The 16,228-nt window shown below is 44.8% G+C and overlaps 1 protein-coding gene across 2 annotated transcripts; it reads left to right on the top strand.

Moving 5' to 3' along the window:
- The first annotated feature begins 9,559 nt into the window (after positions 1-9,559).
- Positions 9,560-14,756, top strand: LOC148134782 (uncharacterized). 2 transcript variants are annotated; one of them, XM_087985335.1, is made up of 3 exons: positions 9,560-9,614; positions 11,453-11,602; positions 12,607-14,756. In XM_087985335.1, exons 2-3 carry the CDS (start codon positions 11,505-11,507, stop codon positions 13,043-13,045), a joined length of 537 nt encoding a protein of 178 aa, XP_087841461.1. In that variant the 5' UTR covers positions 9,560-9,614; positions 11,453-11,504; the 3' UTR covers positions 13,046-14,756. The 2 variants fall into 2 exon arrangements, with proteins under 2 accessions (XP_087841461.1, XP_087841462.1); XM_087985336.1 differs by having other exon boundaries at positions 9,591-9,614; positions 11,475-11,602.
- Positions 14,757-16,228: the final 1,472 nt, after the last annotated feature.

Below are 16,228 nucleotides of genomic sequence, written 5' to 3'. Positions count from 1 at the left end.
TAGGTCTCACTCTCCATCCATCTGGCTGGTTGATTTGTTTTCCATGTGGTGTTGGACGACACAGGAGTTGGGAATTCTGCTAAGTCAGGAATTCCAAGCAACTACAGGAGACATAGAAATAGACAGATTCATAAATTAAACTGATGTTGAGAGGATGAAAAATATGGAATGGTACTGAGTCTCACAAAGATCTAGAAAATCGCAGTCTCCAATCCTGGCCTGTGCAACATCATCTTTCTGCTCTTTACTTGAGAGCAGAGAATTCTGTGGGCCCAGGATCTCAGAGCAGCTGCAACAGAAAGTGGCAGAAAGAGGCAGAAGCTACACCCATACAGTGATGTATTCCACATGCAGGGATACAGGTCGATCCCCAAAGCATGCCAGAAGATTTCAGAATCAAACAACACTGTCAGAAATAGTGTTTTTTATTCATGGGGGACTGGCATCAGTATTCAGGAAAAGCGATATCTCCCATTGTGATGGATTCCACGAGAACATTGCTGGGACCAGTGTCCTGGTCAATTATATGTATATAATTATGGATAGCGGTGTAAACTGACAGAGGTGACGCAGGAGCAGGAGTCAGGTAGGTGGATATTTCCAAAAACAGAGAAAGATTGATACATTGGAATAACATGATCATGTGGCTGACGATAAGCAGGAAGGAACAGGAATGGACAAGTTTAACGTTTAATAAAAAATGTAAATTATACTTTCTCTACTTGAATGTGCAAAGCATCTGCAATAAGACAGATTGACATGAGTGGATGACTTGGATCTGATCACCAGGGAGACTAGGTTAACATGAATAAAAGGTGGGAAATAAATATTCGACAGTATTCTGGATTCCTGATCATGTACTGAGGATATATCTACCTTTATTAATGTTAAGATCTCCAGCATCTCCTCCTCTGTAATATGGACAGCTTTCAAGACATCACTATTTATTTCCCCAAGTTCCCCAGCTTCCAAATCATGTTGAGTTTCTGGTGAATGGTTATTGAGGATATTGAGAGTGAGGGTGTTAGTGACGGTGAAACCATTGGATATCAAGGGACAATTGTTAAATTGCTTCATAATGGAGATAATTTTGCTTGATATTTATTTGGTGTAAATCTTCAAAATGACTGTTAAATCTAAGTCAGGATATTGTCCAGATCTTTTTGCAAACGAACATGGGCAACTTCAGGATTTGAGGAATCCGGAATGATGCTGGGCATTGTGATATCGTCGTTGGACATCCCTGTTTTTGAGGGAGGTTCATTCATGAAGCAGCTGAAAATGGCTGGGTCTTGGACAACCTGAGGAACTTCACAGAGATGTCAGTCTTCTTGCTCATGATATGGCTTGAAGTTTCATGGACATAAAAACTAGTCAGAAATGTTCAACTATTACTCAAATGTATATGGTATTTGTGCAAAGAATGATGTCCGCCAAATGTTGTGGTGTTTTTGCTTGGATTTTTTGAACCCACCATGTGAAATATTAACGACCCCATGATGCCGAAGCTCTCACACCCCAACTTGTAATTTTTTTCTCCGTGTGGATGCAATTGTTTATCCAGGTACATCTATTGTACTTCTCTGGCCCTGTGTAACCTTACACTGTTAAATGTGAAAGTCAAATCTCTTAGGTGGTACCTTTTCGAGCCAGAAGCATTTTATCTACAGAGCAGAATCATATCCTGCTTGACTTCAAAACCTAATTTTATGGGTACTTGTGGAATATAAATTTGCAGGGCCATAGGGAATGCGATTTATTGGAAATGGGTTTTTAGTGTTGAAACTGCAGAAGGCCCTCATGAATTTGTTTGGTGGAATGCTTCCCAATTAGCCCAATGACGTATGAATTTAAATAAGTACTTATTCTTAGAGACTAACCCACGGAAACATTGTTTCAAGACCAAATTTCCAATTTGACCAGATCGTTGCCTCCACATTTCTGTTGATTTATGCATTTCTTCGAAATTGGAATCCTAGTTTTCAATTCGTACTATTGTGTGAAAGCTCTCTACTCGTGTTTATAATTCTACTACAATGGCATACAATGACTGTGTCTGCATTAATCAGGTGTTAGTGAAATAACCATGCAGTAAAATCAATGAGACACAAAATGCTGTTCACACTTTCCGAGAATTTGCCCCAGTTTTAACCATGTCTGATTCCACAATACAGGGCTGACCATGCCGGATGCACTGACGGCACAACAAGAATCTTTTACTTGAAGTGAGATGCAACGTGCTCAGCTCAAGATGAGCTGTGGGGATAATCTTGCTGGATAACTGCACCGACACCGAAAAGGTAGGAATTAGAAGCAGGAATAGATTATTCAGTGCTGTCTTCCTCCCCGCTCCCCCCACCATGAATGAGATCTTCACTGAAACACCACAACATTATTTTCTGGCACTATACTGTAATATCTTTACTGGTTTGCATTTTCCACACTTTTATTCCTCCGCACTTAGCTTGTATTAATCATTTCTTGACTTTTTATGCTCACCTTGAAACTTGCATTCTCACTTTACATCATCAGCCAACTTGTAAATCGCACATTTGGTCACAAAGTTCAAACCATGCATTCGGATTGGGGATGTATGGTGGGAAAAGGCTGGTCCTTTTGGAAACACTCTGGTCACAACAAGCTAACCCGAGAATGGCCTACGTATTCCTATTATTTGTTTGCTGGCCACTAAACTATGCTGAATGCTAACCAGTTTGTTATCTATAGTTACACACTCTATCATACGGCATACCAAACCCTCACGATTTACATTGTATGCATTCTGCCAATTAATTCTTTCAAAGACGGAGCTCTATCGAGTTTGTGAAACAATGTTTGTCTTGTTAAACTCGTGTTGACTCCATCCAATCGGACCATTTTATTTTTAAGCGTCCACTTACATCATCGTTTTCAATACATTCTGATAGTTCACTGGGGTTGATGCAATACCAACATCATAGAATCTGCGGGAATTATTCCAAAGTTTCCAGAATTTGGAAAGATAACCAGCAACATATGTACGATTATGCACCATCACGACAACCAATAATCTGCAGAATCACAGATGCTGATCTTCAGATTCCAGGATTATATTATTTTCTCGAGTACTACAAGTCATTTGATATGGTTCCCCACGCTAGGCTCATTCATAAAGTCAGGAGCTATGGGATGCAAGGAGATTTGGTTCTCTGGATTCAGAATTGGTTGGCTGACAGAAGGCAGAGAGTTTTTGTGGATGGAAGGTATGCGCCGTGGAGATCAGTGGTGAGTGGGATCCCCCAGGGCGCTGTTCTTGGCCTTTGCTCTTTGTAGTTTTTATAAATGACCTGGGTGAGGAGGTTGGGGGGTGGGTTAGTACATTTGACAATGACACAAAGGCTGGAGGTGCCGTTGATAGTATCGAGAGCTGTTGCAGGCTGCAGCACGATATTAACGGCATGTAGAGCTGGGCTAAGAAATGGCAGATGGAGTTCAACCTGGATGAATGCGAAGTGATGCATTTTGTAAGGTTGAACTTTATGCTGAATATAGGATTAAAGACAGGATTCTTGGCAGTGTGGAGGATCAGAGGGATCTGGGTGCTCAAGTGGGTAAATCCCTCAAAGTTGCCACCTACGTGGGTAGGGTAGTTAAGAAAACATATGGTGTTTTGGTTTTCATGAATGGGAATCGACTTTAAAAGCCGCGAGGTTTTGCTGCAGCTCTACAAAACCTTGGTGATACCACACTTGGAATATTGTGTCCAGTTCTGGTCACCCTATTATCGGAAAGATGTGGAGACTTTGTCGAAGGTACAAAGAAGGTTTACCAGGATGGTAGCTGGACTGGAGGGCTTGTCTTCCGAAGAGAGATTGACTAAGCTTGGACTTTTCTCTCTGGAGAGGAGGAGGAAGGGACGTGAGCTAATTGAGGTATACAAGAACATAGAACAAAGAAGAATACAGCGCAGTACAGGCCCTTCGGCCCTCGATGTTGCGCCGATCCAAGCCCAAACAACCTACACTAGCCCACTATCCTCCATATGCCTATCCAATGCCCGATCAAATGCCCATAATGAGGGAGAGTCCACCACTGCTACTGGCAGGGCATTCCATGAACTCACGACTCGCTGAGGGAAGAACCTACCCCTAAGATCTGTCCTATACCTACCCCCCCCCCCCCCTTAAGTTAAAGCTGTGCCCCCTCGTAATAGCTGACTCCATACGTGGAAAAAGATTCTCACTGTCGACCCTATCTAAACCTCTAATCATCTTGTACCCCTCTATCAAGTCACCCCAAACCTTCTTTTCTCCAATGAAAACAACCCCAAGTGCCTCAGCCTTTCCTCATACGATCTTTCTACCATACCAGGCAACATCCTGGTAAACCTCCTCTGCACCCGTTCCAGTGCCTCCACATCCTTCCTATAATATGGCGACCAAAACTGCACACAATACTCCAGATGCGGCCGCACCAGAGTCTTGTACAACTGCAACATGACCTCAGTACTCCGGAACTCAATTCCTCTACGAATAAAAGCCAGTACGCCATATGCCTTCTTCACCGCACTATTTACCTGTGTGGCAACTTTCAGAGATCTGTGCACATGGACACCAAGATCCCTCTGCTCATCCACACTACCAAGTATCCGTCCATTAGCCCAGTACCCCATCTTTTTATTACTCTTACCAAAGTGAATCACCTCACGCTTAGCTGCATTGAACTCCATTTTCTGCCCAGTTCTGCAGCTTATCTTATCTATATCCCGCTGTAACCTGCCACATCCTTCCTCACTGTCTACAACTCCTCCGACTTTCGTATCATCCGCAAACTTGCTCACCCAACCTTCTAACCCCTCCTCCATGTCATTTATGAAAATGACAAACAGCAATGGTCCCAAAACAGATCCTTGCGGAACACCGCTAGTGACGGCACTCCAAGATGAAACTTTGCCATCAACTACTACCCTCTGTCTTCTTCCAGCCAGCCAACTCCTAATCCAAACCTCCAACTCACCCTCAATGCCATACCTCTGCATTTTTTGCAGTAGTCTACCATGGGGAACCTTATCAAACGCCTTAGTAAAATCCATATACACCACATCTACCGCTTTCCCCTCGTGCACCTCCTTAGTCACCTTCTCAAAGAATTCAATAAGGTTTGTGAGCCACGACCTGCCCTTCACAAAACCATGCTGACTATCCTTGATCACATTATTCCTATCCAGATGTTCATAAATCCTATCCCTTACAATTCTCTCTAAGATTTTGCCCACAACAGAAGTGAGACTCACCGGCCTATAGTTACTAGGATTATCCCTACTCCCCTTCTTGAACAAGGGAACCACATTTGCTAGCCTCCAATCTTCTGGCACTATTCCTGTAGACAACGAGGACATAAAAATCAAGGCCAATGACTCTGCAATCTCCTCCCTTGCTTCCCTGAGAATCCTAGGATAAATGCCATCAGGCCCAGGGGACTTATCTTTTTTCACCATTTCCAGAATTTCCAACACCTCTTCTCTACATACCTCAAAGCCATCCATTCTACTTAATTGTGAGTCAGTACTCACATTGACAACAATGTCCTGTTCCTGATTGAATACTGACGAAAAGTATTCATTCAATGTCTCCCCAATCTCTTCAGCCTCCACACGCAACTTCCCACGACTATCCTTGACTGGACCTAATCCAACCATGGTCATTCTTTTATTCCTGACATACCTATAGAAAGGCTTAAGGTTTTCCCTAATCCTACCAACCATGGACCTTTCATGTCCCCTCCTTGCTGCTCTTAGCTCTCTCTTCAGGTCCTTCCTGGCTACCTTATAACTCTCAATCGCCCCAATTGAACCTTCACACCTCATCTTTACATAGGCCGCCCTCTTCTATTTAACAAGGGATTCCAATTCCTTATTAAACCACGGCTCCCTCACACGACCCTTTCCTCCCTGCCTGACGGGTACATACTTATCAAGGACACTCAATAGTTGCTCCTTGAACAAGCTCCACATATCAATTACGCCCTTGCCTTGAAGTTTACTTTTCAAAGCCACACATCCTAAGCTATGCCTCACCGCATATAATTTCCCTGCCCCCAGCTATAACTCTTGCCCTGTAGTGCATACTTATCCCTCTCCATCACGAGAGTAAAAGTCACCAAATTTTTGTCACTGTCCCCAAAGTGCTCACCTACCACTAATTCTAACACCTGGCCTGGTTCATTACCCAGAACCAAATCCAGTATTGCCTCACCTTTTGTTGGCCTATCTACATATTGTGTCAGGGAACCCTCCTGCACACATTGGACAAACACTGACCCATCTAACGAACTTGAGCTATAGCTTTCCCAATCAATATCAGGAAAGTTAAAGTCCCCCATAACAACCACCCTATTACTTTCACTCTTCTCTTGAATCATCCTCGCAATCCTTTCTTCTACGTTTCTAGGACTATTAGGAGGCCTGTAAAAAACCCCTAACAGTGTGAGCTCACCTTTCCTATTCCTAACCTCAGCCCAAACTACCTCAGATGGCGAGTCTTCATCCATCGTCCTTTCCACAGCTGTAATACTATCTTTGACAAGCAATGCCACACCTCCCCCTCTTTTACCCCCACCTCTGACCCTACTAAAACATTTAAACCCTGGAACCTGCAACAGCCAATCCTGTCCCTGTTCTACCCATGTCTCCGTAATAGCCACAACATCGAAGTCCCAGGTACCAACCCACGCTGCAAGTTCACCTACCTTATTTCGTATAATTCTTGCATTAAAGTATACACACTTCAAGCCACTTTCCTGTTTACAGGCACCCTCCTTTGAAATTGATGCCATGCTCCTAACCTCCCTACACTCCAGGTCCTGCACCCTAAAGCTACAGTCTGGGTTCCCATGCCTCTGCAGGGTTAATTTAAACCTCCCCCAAGTGCACTAGCAAACCGCCCACCAAGGATACTGGTGCCCCTCAGGTTCAGGTGCAGACCATCCTGTTTATAGAGGTCCCACCTTCCCCAAAAAGAACCCCAGTTATCCAAATACCGGAATCCCTCCCTCCTACACCATCCCTGTCGCCACGCATTTAACTGTTCTCTCTCCCTATTCCTCGACTCTCTATCACGTGGCACGGGTAACAAACCAGAGACAACAACTCTGTTCGTTCTAACTTTGAGCTTCCAACCTATCTCCCTAAAAGCCTGCCTAACATCCTCAGTGCTCCTCCTACCTATGTCATTGATGCCAATGTGGACCACGACTTCGGGCTGCTCCCACTCCCCCTTAAGGACCCGGAAAACACGATCAGAGACATCACGTACCCTTGCACCTGGGAGGCAACATACCAAACGTGAGTCTCTCTCGTTCCCACAAAACCGCCTATCTGTGCCCCGAACTATTGAGTCCCCAATTACTATTGCTCTGCTCTTCTCCACCCTTCCCTTCTGAGTAACGGGGACAGGCTCCGTGCCAGAGGCCTGAGCCCCGTTACTTAGCCCTGGTAAGTCCTCCCCCCCACAAGTATCCAAAACGGTATACTTGTTGTTGAGGGGAACGGCCGCAGGGGGTCCCTGCACTGGCTGCTTCCTCCCAGTCCCCCTCACTGTCACCCATCTATCTGCCATCTTTGGAGTTACTACTTCCCTAAAGCTCCGATCTATGACCCCTCTGCCTACCGAATGATCCTAAGTTCATCCAACTCCAGCTCCAGTTCCCTAACACGGTCTTGGAGGAGCTGGAGATGGGTGCACTTCCTGCAAGTGTAATCAGCAGGGACGTCCATGGCATCCCTCACCTCAAACATGTTGCAAGAGGAACATTGCACTGCCTTCACTGCCATCCCTCTGAAAGTAACCTTTTATAAAAAAAAAACTGGGTCTAAAGAATACAACAAGCAAAATGCAGCACTTACCTCCTTACCACAACGGGTCTTATTATTTAGGTTAGAGGAGGAGGGCGGGTGGGAGACACTACCTCTGTCGTGCCTCTGGTTTTTCTCCTGCGCGCTTTTAAAGGGAAAAAAAACCTACCCGGCTGCCCCTCTGGTCTTCGTCACTTCCCCCTGCTGCTCCCGCTCTTTCTGTAAAGAGAGAAAAAAACACCGCTGCCCGCTACCGGTAAGTAATTTTAAAACTAACTGTCTTACCTCAGCTGCTGCTCGCACTCAAAGTGAAGACAAGGAGAGGCATGGAGAGTCGATAGCCAGAGACTATTCCCTAGGCAGGATTGACTGGCACGAGGGGTCATAGTCTTAAGGTGTTAGGAGGAAAGTATATCGGAGATGTCAGAGGTGGGTTCTTTATGCAGTGAGTTGTGAATGCATGGAATGCGTTGCCAGCGGTGGTGGTGAAAACAGCGTCATTAGGGACATCTAGGTGACTGCTGGATATGCACATGGACAGCAGTGAATTGAAGGGTGTGGAGGTTAGGTTATTTTGTGTTAGATGAGGATTAACACTCGGCACAACATCGTGGGCTGAAGGGCCTGTTCTGTGCTGTACTTTTCTATGTTCTATGTTCTACTTCTGTTCATGAATGACCAGTTCATCTATCTCCTCATTGTTACGAGGGTATCGTGTCTGTTCTATTGTTGAGAAGCTTCGTGAAATTAAGTCTCTGCGATAAAGAGCAAAAATATCATCTTTATTTCTTTGTTATTTACTTTGTCCCTTTTGCAGCTTTTCTTCTGCTGCCAATCGAGGGCACATATTTGATATTCCTGATCACAGTTTGCCTTACCTGCAGAAAGCTGTTGCAAACACATTTATATCTCTCACGAGTTTAATTTCATGGTGTTTTCTCTCACAATGCATTATTTTGTTAGCCCCTCCCCTTACTGACTTAGAAACTGTTCTGAGTCTCCAGGCACGGGGTTTAACGTCAGCTTTATATATATTTTATACATTTAGTACTTTACCACTGCACCAGAAAACGCTCCCCACCACCCACCATCAGCTTTGTACACCTCTTCCTATAATTAACAACATTCTTTACCTTACCCTGGATTCCATGATTAGATCTTTTTAGGTTTCTGCTGATGTTTGCAACTCAAATTTGTTACAAATGATGAAATCATTAAAATCTTTGCTTTAAATGGAAGCTAACCAGACAACAGAGTATACAGACTGTCGCATTATCAGGAGCAGTGGGGAGGCATTGCTTCACTGTCAGGTTGTCCACTTGCCAGATGTCAGCTGTTTTGTGCCTTTGAGTATAGTGTACAGTATCGCTGATCTTATGAGGGAAGGTTATGCTTCCAGTGGAGAGATCAGCATAAAACTATTTCGTCAGATGAAGTACTTGCCTTCTGACACAGACATGATCATTTCCATTGAATGTTTGGACGATGAATAAACGTATCTCTTTCGGGGGGTCTGGAACCAGGTATCAGGTTACAGAAATCGAGTGTTTCAGAAGGAAAGGAATATACAACTGGAATCGAAAGTATCTTCTGCATTTTGCGTTCAATCCCTGTTGACGCAAGAGGTGGCTGGATGTTTGTTGTTCATCTGGCCTCGATGGTTGTTTTGCAATATGTAAGCATCTGGCCAAATCAAAAGAAGGAAAGGGCCAACAGGGACAGTGACATCAATTGAGGACTCAAGGGCAGAGTCATTAACTAGTTCAGAGAAGCGGTGGTTCAGGTTGGTTGATCTTTTCTGTCTCTGTCTCTGTCTGTCTCCATTTGATACAATCTCCCTCACCCTTTCTCTCTCTTCTCTGTGTTGCTCGGTCATTCTCACTATCTCGCTCTCTCACACGCTGACTCTCTCTCTTGTTCTTTCACTCTTTATATCACTCAGTCTGTCTATCTGTCTCTGTCATTATCACTCTGTCTCTCCATCTGCCTTGTTCTCTGTGTTTTGTCTCTCTCATTTTCTCTCCCTCTGTGTCTCTCTGTCTTGCTGTCTCTCACTGTCTTTCTTTCCTAGCTTTGTCTCTAATGCTGTCTCTCTCACTCTCTCTTACACTATCTTTCTCTCTATCACTGACTCTCAGACATTCCCACTGCCTCTGCCAGTCTCTCTCTCTCTCTCACTCCCACTTTTTCTCTCTCTCCTTCCTGCTTTTTTTTTAACTTCTCTGACTCTGTCTCTATCCGTGTCTCTCTGTCACTGTCTCCCTCTCTGCATATCTCTCTCTCTCTGTATCTCTCTTTCTTTCTCTCTTTTACTGTCTCTTTCTGTCTTGCTACCTCTACCAACCTCTCACTATCTGTATCTCTTTCCCTTTCTCTCCCCCACCTTTCTCTCTTTCACTGTCGCTCCCTGTACCCCATTGTGTCTCCCTCTATGACTGTCTTTCTCCAGGTTCCTGTCTCTGCGATTCTCTATCTGTGTCTTTCTCTGTCTCACTTTCTCTCTCACTAACTCACTCACTCATTCATTCATTCTTTCTCTCTCTATCTCTTTCTTTCACTACTCTCTTCCCCAAAACTATTGCTCATTTTTTCTCAATCTCTCTCTCTCTGGCTCACTCACACTGTCTGTTCCTCTCTCCTGCTGTCTCTCTCTCTCTCTCGCTCTCTCTCTCTCTCTCTCTCTCTCTCTCTCACTGTCTCTCTTTCTCCCTGGCTGTCTCTCTTTCTCTCTCTCCCACTGGATGTCGCACCCTCCCTCTATTGCTGTCCTTTCCTCTCTTTCTAGCTGTCCGTCCCTCTCTCTCGCTTTCCGTCTCTTTTTCTCTCTTGCTCTCTTGCACTTGCTCTGTCTCCCGCTGTCTCTCTTTCTATATGTCCGTTTCACTGTTTGTCTATCTCTACCTCCCTCCCTCTCTCTCTCTTACACTGTCTCCCCTGTCTTGCTGTCTTCCCATCTCTCTCTCGCTGTATCCCCCTCTCTCTCGCTGTCTCCCCCTCTCCCTTCTCCCTTGTCTCTCTGTCACGCACTCTCTCTCGCTGTCCCCTTCTCTCTCACTTGCTGTCCCACGCTCTCTCTCGCTCATCTTCCAGCGCGTTCACTCCCGCTGTTCCGTGCTCTCTCTGGCTCGCTGTCCTGCACTCTCCCTTGCTTGCTGTCCCATGTGCTCTCTTGCTTGGTGTCCTGCACTCATTCTCGCTGTCCCACTTCTCTCTTTTTCCAGTCCCAGGCTCCGTCTCGCTCAGTGTCCAGCTCTGTCCCTCTCTTTCACGGTCCCGCGCTGTCCCTCTCTATCTCTGTCCCGCGCACCCTCTCGCTCACTGTCCCGCGCTCTCTCTTGCTCACTGTCCAGCGCTGTCCCTCCACATCTCCTACACCCACCCCTCTTCCAGGTGTAATAGGGTATGGGTTAGCTATAGCCTAAATCTCCGAGAATAAACTCCAATCTTCACTGTAAATCGTACCCATGGGAGATAACCAGAACATCTGTTGAATAACTGTGCAAGAACCACCTACGACGATAGACAGACATTTTCTGTTTGCTGACATGTGTGTCCCTGCATATCTTTCACGCTCTTTCCAATGTAGTATGAATTGAACAAGTTTTTTTCCATCCTTTTCAGATTTTTTGTATTTTCCCTACAGTACGGTTAAAGGGTGCAGACAAATCTCAAAATGCGGACACTCTGCCTGTTCCTGTTGGTCCTGCTCACAATCCCCATGTCAGATGCGGCTGTACTGGAAAACCGTGCCTTGAGTGTCATTGTCAATCAGTAAGTGTCAGTGAAACAGATCTTCCCTGACCATCTCTGTAAGCTGGGGGCTGTGCTCAATCTGAGGTCAAATCAGAGCCTGGTTGCCTGGAGCAGGCTGGTAATAAATGGCGAGGACACGGCAGGTATAGGGAGTGCTGTATCTGTGGGAAAAAAGTCTGAACCTATTAACCAGGACTCTCATTACTCCCAGAGGGAGGGACTTCCAGGGAAACTATTACCAGATTTCCCGGGGTCATATCTCGAAGAGTGAAATCGATAGCACCCGCTGACCCCGAATTAAAGGAGAGAGTGAAATACATCGGAGTGAGCTTTGAAGAGAAAGTCCAAATTCCCCACTCAAGCAATATTTTACTGTTTACTGAATCATCTCATTCACCTCTCAGTTTCCCTTTGTCTCCCTCTGCCTCCTTTGCTATTATTCCTATTTCCTGTCAGTCTGCAAGTCTTTTATTCTGTTTGTCTCTAAATGCCCCAAACATTTTTCTGGTTAACAATTCTTCCAGGATTCTCCCGACATCCAGCTCCCACTGATTGCACCTTCAGCTCTCATTCTCTCTCTCTCTTTCTCTCTCCCCGTCTCTATTTATTTCTAACCATCCCGTGTATCATGCGGCATCAAGTAGTGCATCAGTCAAAGTAACTTAAAATCAATTTAGAGCGAGCTATCAAGAAGGCTTGTGGCATTCTCTGATTCATTGCAGGAGGATTTGTACAAAAGTAAGTAACATTGTTCTGCTCTCTGGCAATTATCCTGATTCTCTCTTTAAACCTCTCACTGATCCCAGAATTTACTACAACAATGGGATAGGGATACAAAGTAAATCAACATTGACCTTCCCATGCCAGAACTTGAAATGTGAATTGCAGGGTTTCACGTTTTCTTTAATATGATGGGCATGGCTCCAAGTATCTCATCTCAAACTGTGCTTACTGACACTTCAAAGAGAATGTCTTACCCAAAGTCTGTTCCTTGACTCACACCCTGACTTTACCTCTTTCAGTTTCCGCAAAGCAGCTGGGCACCAGGTGACCGATTATGGGAGACATCACTTCGCCTTCCTGGTGGCTTTACCTGTTTCCCAGTGCAACAGACCTGTAGACTTGAACCTCAGCAGATCAAGACATCCTTTCATTAACGACGATGTGAACATTTTCCTGAACTCCCTACGTGGAAATTACCTCACTGTTTTCCCGAACAGCGGCAGTCGTTGCCCAGAAAGTAAATTGCTGAACCCCGCCGAGATCAACGGAAACAGTACCGCAGCTCAGCTTTTCCAAACTCCGCTGAAGAACACAACCCAGCACAATAACCAGCCAGTGGGCTGTATCATTCTGTACACCACCTACAGCCCATGTCTAGATCACTGTTTCAATAACACTGGGAATTGTGAGATCATCCCTGCCTTGCAAAGTTCCCCTAATTCTGGACATATGGACTGAACCAGACATTCACAAGTATTTTGTCTTCAGTAAAATATTTGCACATGATGCAGATCAGAGCCGACACCAGGAAATCCGGGAAAAGCTGGCTGCAGTGGAGAATACCGGGTTTCATGTCAGAAAGTGTGATGGAAAAGAACTATTCATATGTAGAGAATGCTCCGCACCAGAATACTGCATTGAACAGGCTCCAAGAATTGATTTAACATAATAAGGGAATTGGGAATTTCTGTAAAGGGGTGCCGTGCCTGTTCAAATGCATCTATCACATTTCAAATCAGTATAATAATCTGAATTTACTAACTTACACTGACATCCTTTCTGCTTGTCATTCAATGAATCACACCAGATGTGATCAGAGATAAAAAGTCAAATATCCACTCAATAAATTCATGAAACCCTCACAGTCAAAATCAATTGCATTCACAATGTCTTTTTTCCTGTCCATCAACACATCTGCAAATGCAACCCAATCCTGGCCCCAGGTTTTCAGTGTCAGTCTTATTCTAAGCAGTCTTATTCCTGATGAAGGGCTCCTGCCCGAAACGTCCATTTTCCTGCTCCTTGGATGCTGCCTGACCTGCTGTGCTTTTCCAGCACCACTCGAATCTTGATTCGAATCTCCAGTATCTGAAGTCCTCATTTTCGCCTTATTGAAACCCTGCTGATCACTGCAGACAGAGATGCTTGACAACAATACTTGAAACGGTTCAGAATCCATTTCCCAGGGTGTTGCCAGGGTTATGGGGTTTGATCGATAGGGAGAGGCTGAATAGGCTGTACTCCATGCGATCTAACCTTGCGTGCCAGCCTACCATGAGGAACCCTGTGGAACTCCTTACGGAAATTCATCTGGTGCCCATCCATCCATCCATTAAAATACATTTGAATGGGTACATGGATATGAAGGGTTTTAACGAATATTGGCCAAATGCTGGAAATGGGGCTAGATTTATTTAGGATACCTGCTCGGCTGTTTCAATGCTGTATATCTCTATAACTCTCTGACTGTGACTCTAATACGAAGGTTATACAGTAACATTCAAACCCAGTGGTGGAGTTGGATGTGAAATACTTGCACTGAAGCTGGTGTCCTTCTTCAAGTCCCCCTTTATTTACACATGAACAGCCCTTCCCTTTATCACTGTCTCATTCAGAGACCACATCTTTGACACTGACCCTTCTTTTCTGTCAGCCAGATAAACAGCCCAATCAGGGAACTCATATTCTATGAGATCCAGCTGGCTGTCCTGGTCTCAACGGCTGCAGTATGTCCCCTGGAAATAAAGCACACATTAAAGAGAAACAGTTACATAACCGCGGGAAAGGAAGGGATAGGGCCATGCTGGGGAGGGAAAGGGAGCTACACATTTGGAGTGACTCAGAGAGTGGAAAAAATCGAATGGGAAGGATACCAGTAAATAATGAGTAAAGCAGATTTAATCGCCTGAATGAAGCATTACATTTACCAAATTGTTTAAGAGTTTGGGTGCAGCATGTCTTCAGTTTCCCTTTAATCGATCTGCAGTTTTTGCATCATTTTCAAATGCTCTCTCTCAAATATTGTACTGTTGGAATGGTTTGACAGCAGAAATATCATTTCTTTGCACAGTTGTATTCAGTGAAATGAGTCGCATGTATAACTACACGTGATATTTTTGCTTTGGATTTATGCATATAAAATAAAGTTAATTCCACCATTGGACAGCAATCTGCTTGCAGATGTATGATTTCTGTTTCGTGAAGAAATATGAACGAGCTGGAGAAGTAATGGCAGTGCCCATGGTGGGGATTGTCCAACATTGCAGTTGGAAGATGGGGTCATGGAGAGGTTTGGGGTTCACAGGAACTATGCAGGAGAGAAAGCGAGAAACAGGTGGTGGACATTGTAGCACCAAGGCAGTGAGGAGAATGACATGCGGCCTGGAGGGAATTCTGCTGCTTTGTCAAAGGCAGGGGCTAAATAGAAAAGGACACAAAGGATTGACTCACAGGAAGTAAGGATCAGGCTAGGCTGACTGTGAAACAGGCAACAGACACTGGTAGGAGGGTGAACAATAGAGGGTCGCTGTGAACATTTTTGCCAGTCAAGATATAGTTACTGGGCCAAACATCAACTAAGCCTGGAGGACCGTCACTTCAGTGAACGACGCTCTTTGGTCTGTCTGAAACTTGTTGCTCTTCCAGAGCGAGGAGTTGACCCTGACTGAGTGTTGCAGACTGACACATCTCAAGATCCAGGACTACGTGCTGAGGGATGGACTAGAACTTGGGGCAGCTGCTGCCACGATGCAGTGGGGAAGACCACGATCTCAGGTCTTCCTGCTGAAGGGAAATGGGGGTTCGCTCAGTTATCAGACCCTCCCAGTGATTCCCGTAGGTATAATTTTGTGCGTGTAAGAAAGCGTTTTTGGTTCAAGTCATTTCCAATGTTTTGTTTGTTTACTTGAACAGAATATTCTTTATTGTAGTATCCTTTATTGTCACATGACATGCAACTGTAAAGGGCCAAACTGCATTTGTGACTATATGTATACAGAAACTTATTTCTGATGAATTAAAATATAAGTTTGAAATTTAAAGAAAAGCCATGCTCAGTGTTGGACTGTTCACAATCGCTATGTAGTAACTGGGTGGTGTGCAGATGAGGCCAGACTCTCAATGAGACGGTTTACAGTCACCATATTGTAACTGGGTGGTGCATTAATCAGGCTAGTTTCACTGAGAGACTGTTTCACACTGATATTATACTGACTGTGTAAATGAGGCCACACTCAGTGTGAGACTGTCTGCAGGCACTGTATAGTGACACAAAGGTGTGTAAATGAGGTCACACTCAGTGTGAGACTGTTTCCAGACACTGTGCAGATACTGGGAGGTCTGCAGTTCAGGTCAGAATCACCGTGAGATTCTTTAAAGTCAGCGTATAGATACTGGGACGTGTGTAGATCAGGCCAGATGCACTGTGAGACTCTTTACAGTCATTGTACAGTTGCTGGGAACTGTGCACATCAGGCCAGACTCTTTACAATCAGTGTTTAGTTACTGGGAGCTGTGCAGGTCAGCGCAGAATTACTGTGAGACTCATTACACTCAGTGAAAAGTTACTGGGAGTTGTGGAGATCACGCGAGCCTCAGTGTGAGACAAAAACAAAAATTGCTGAAAGACCTCAGCTTTTCTGG

This window comes from Chiloscyllium plagiosum, unplaced genomic scaffold (genome assembly GCF_037043375.1).
Source record: "Chiloscyllium plagiosum isolate Xiang-an unplaced genomic scaffold, Cpla_swu_hap1 HiC_scaffold_52, whole genome shotgun sequence".
Classification (NCBI taxonomy): Eukaryota; Metazoa; Chordata; class Chondrichthyes; order Orectolobiformes; family Hemiscylliidae; genus Chiloscyllium; species Chiloscyllium plagiosum.
Note: the sequence above shows the minus strand (reverse complement) of the source record. Positions and strands in the feature narration are given on the sequence as shown.

What these genes read in the sequence shown, in the direction of transcription:
- LOC148134782 (XM_087985335.1), top strand. Translation starts at nt 11,505, where the DNA reads ATGCGGACACTCTGCCTGTTCCTGTTGGTCCTGCTCACAATCCCCATG. An exon ending in TTGAGTGTCATTGTCAATCA is followed by an intron (nt 11,603 to 12,606) that starts GTAAGTGTCAGT and finishes TACCTCTTTCAG; the next exon opens with TTTCCGCAAAGCAGCTGGGC.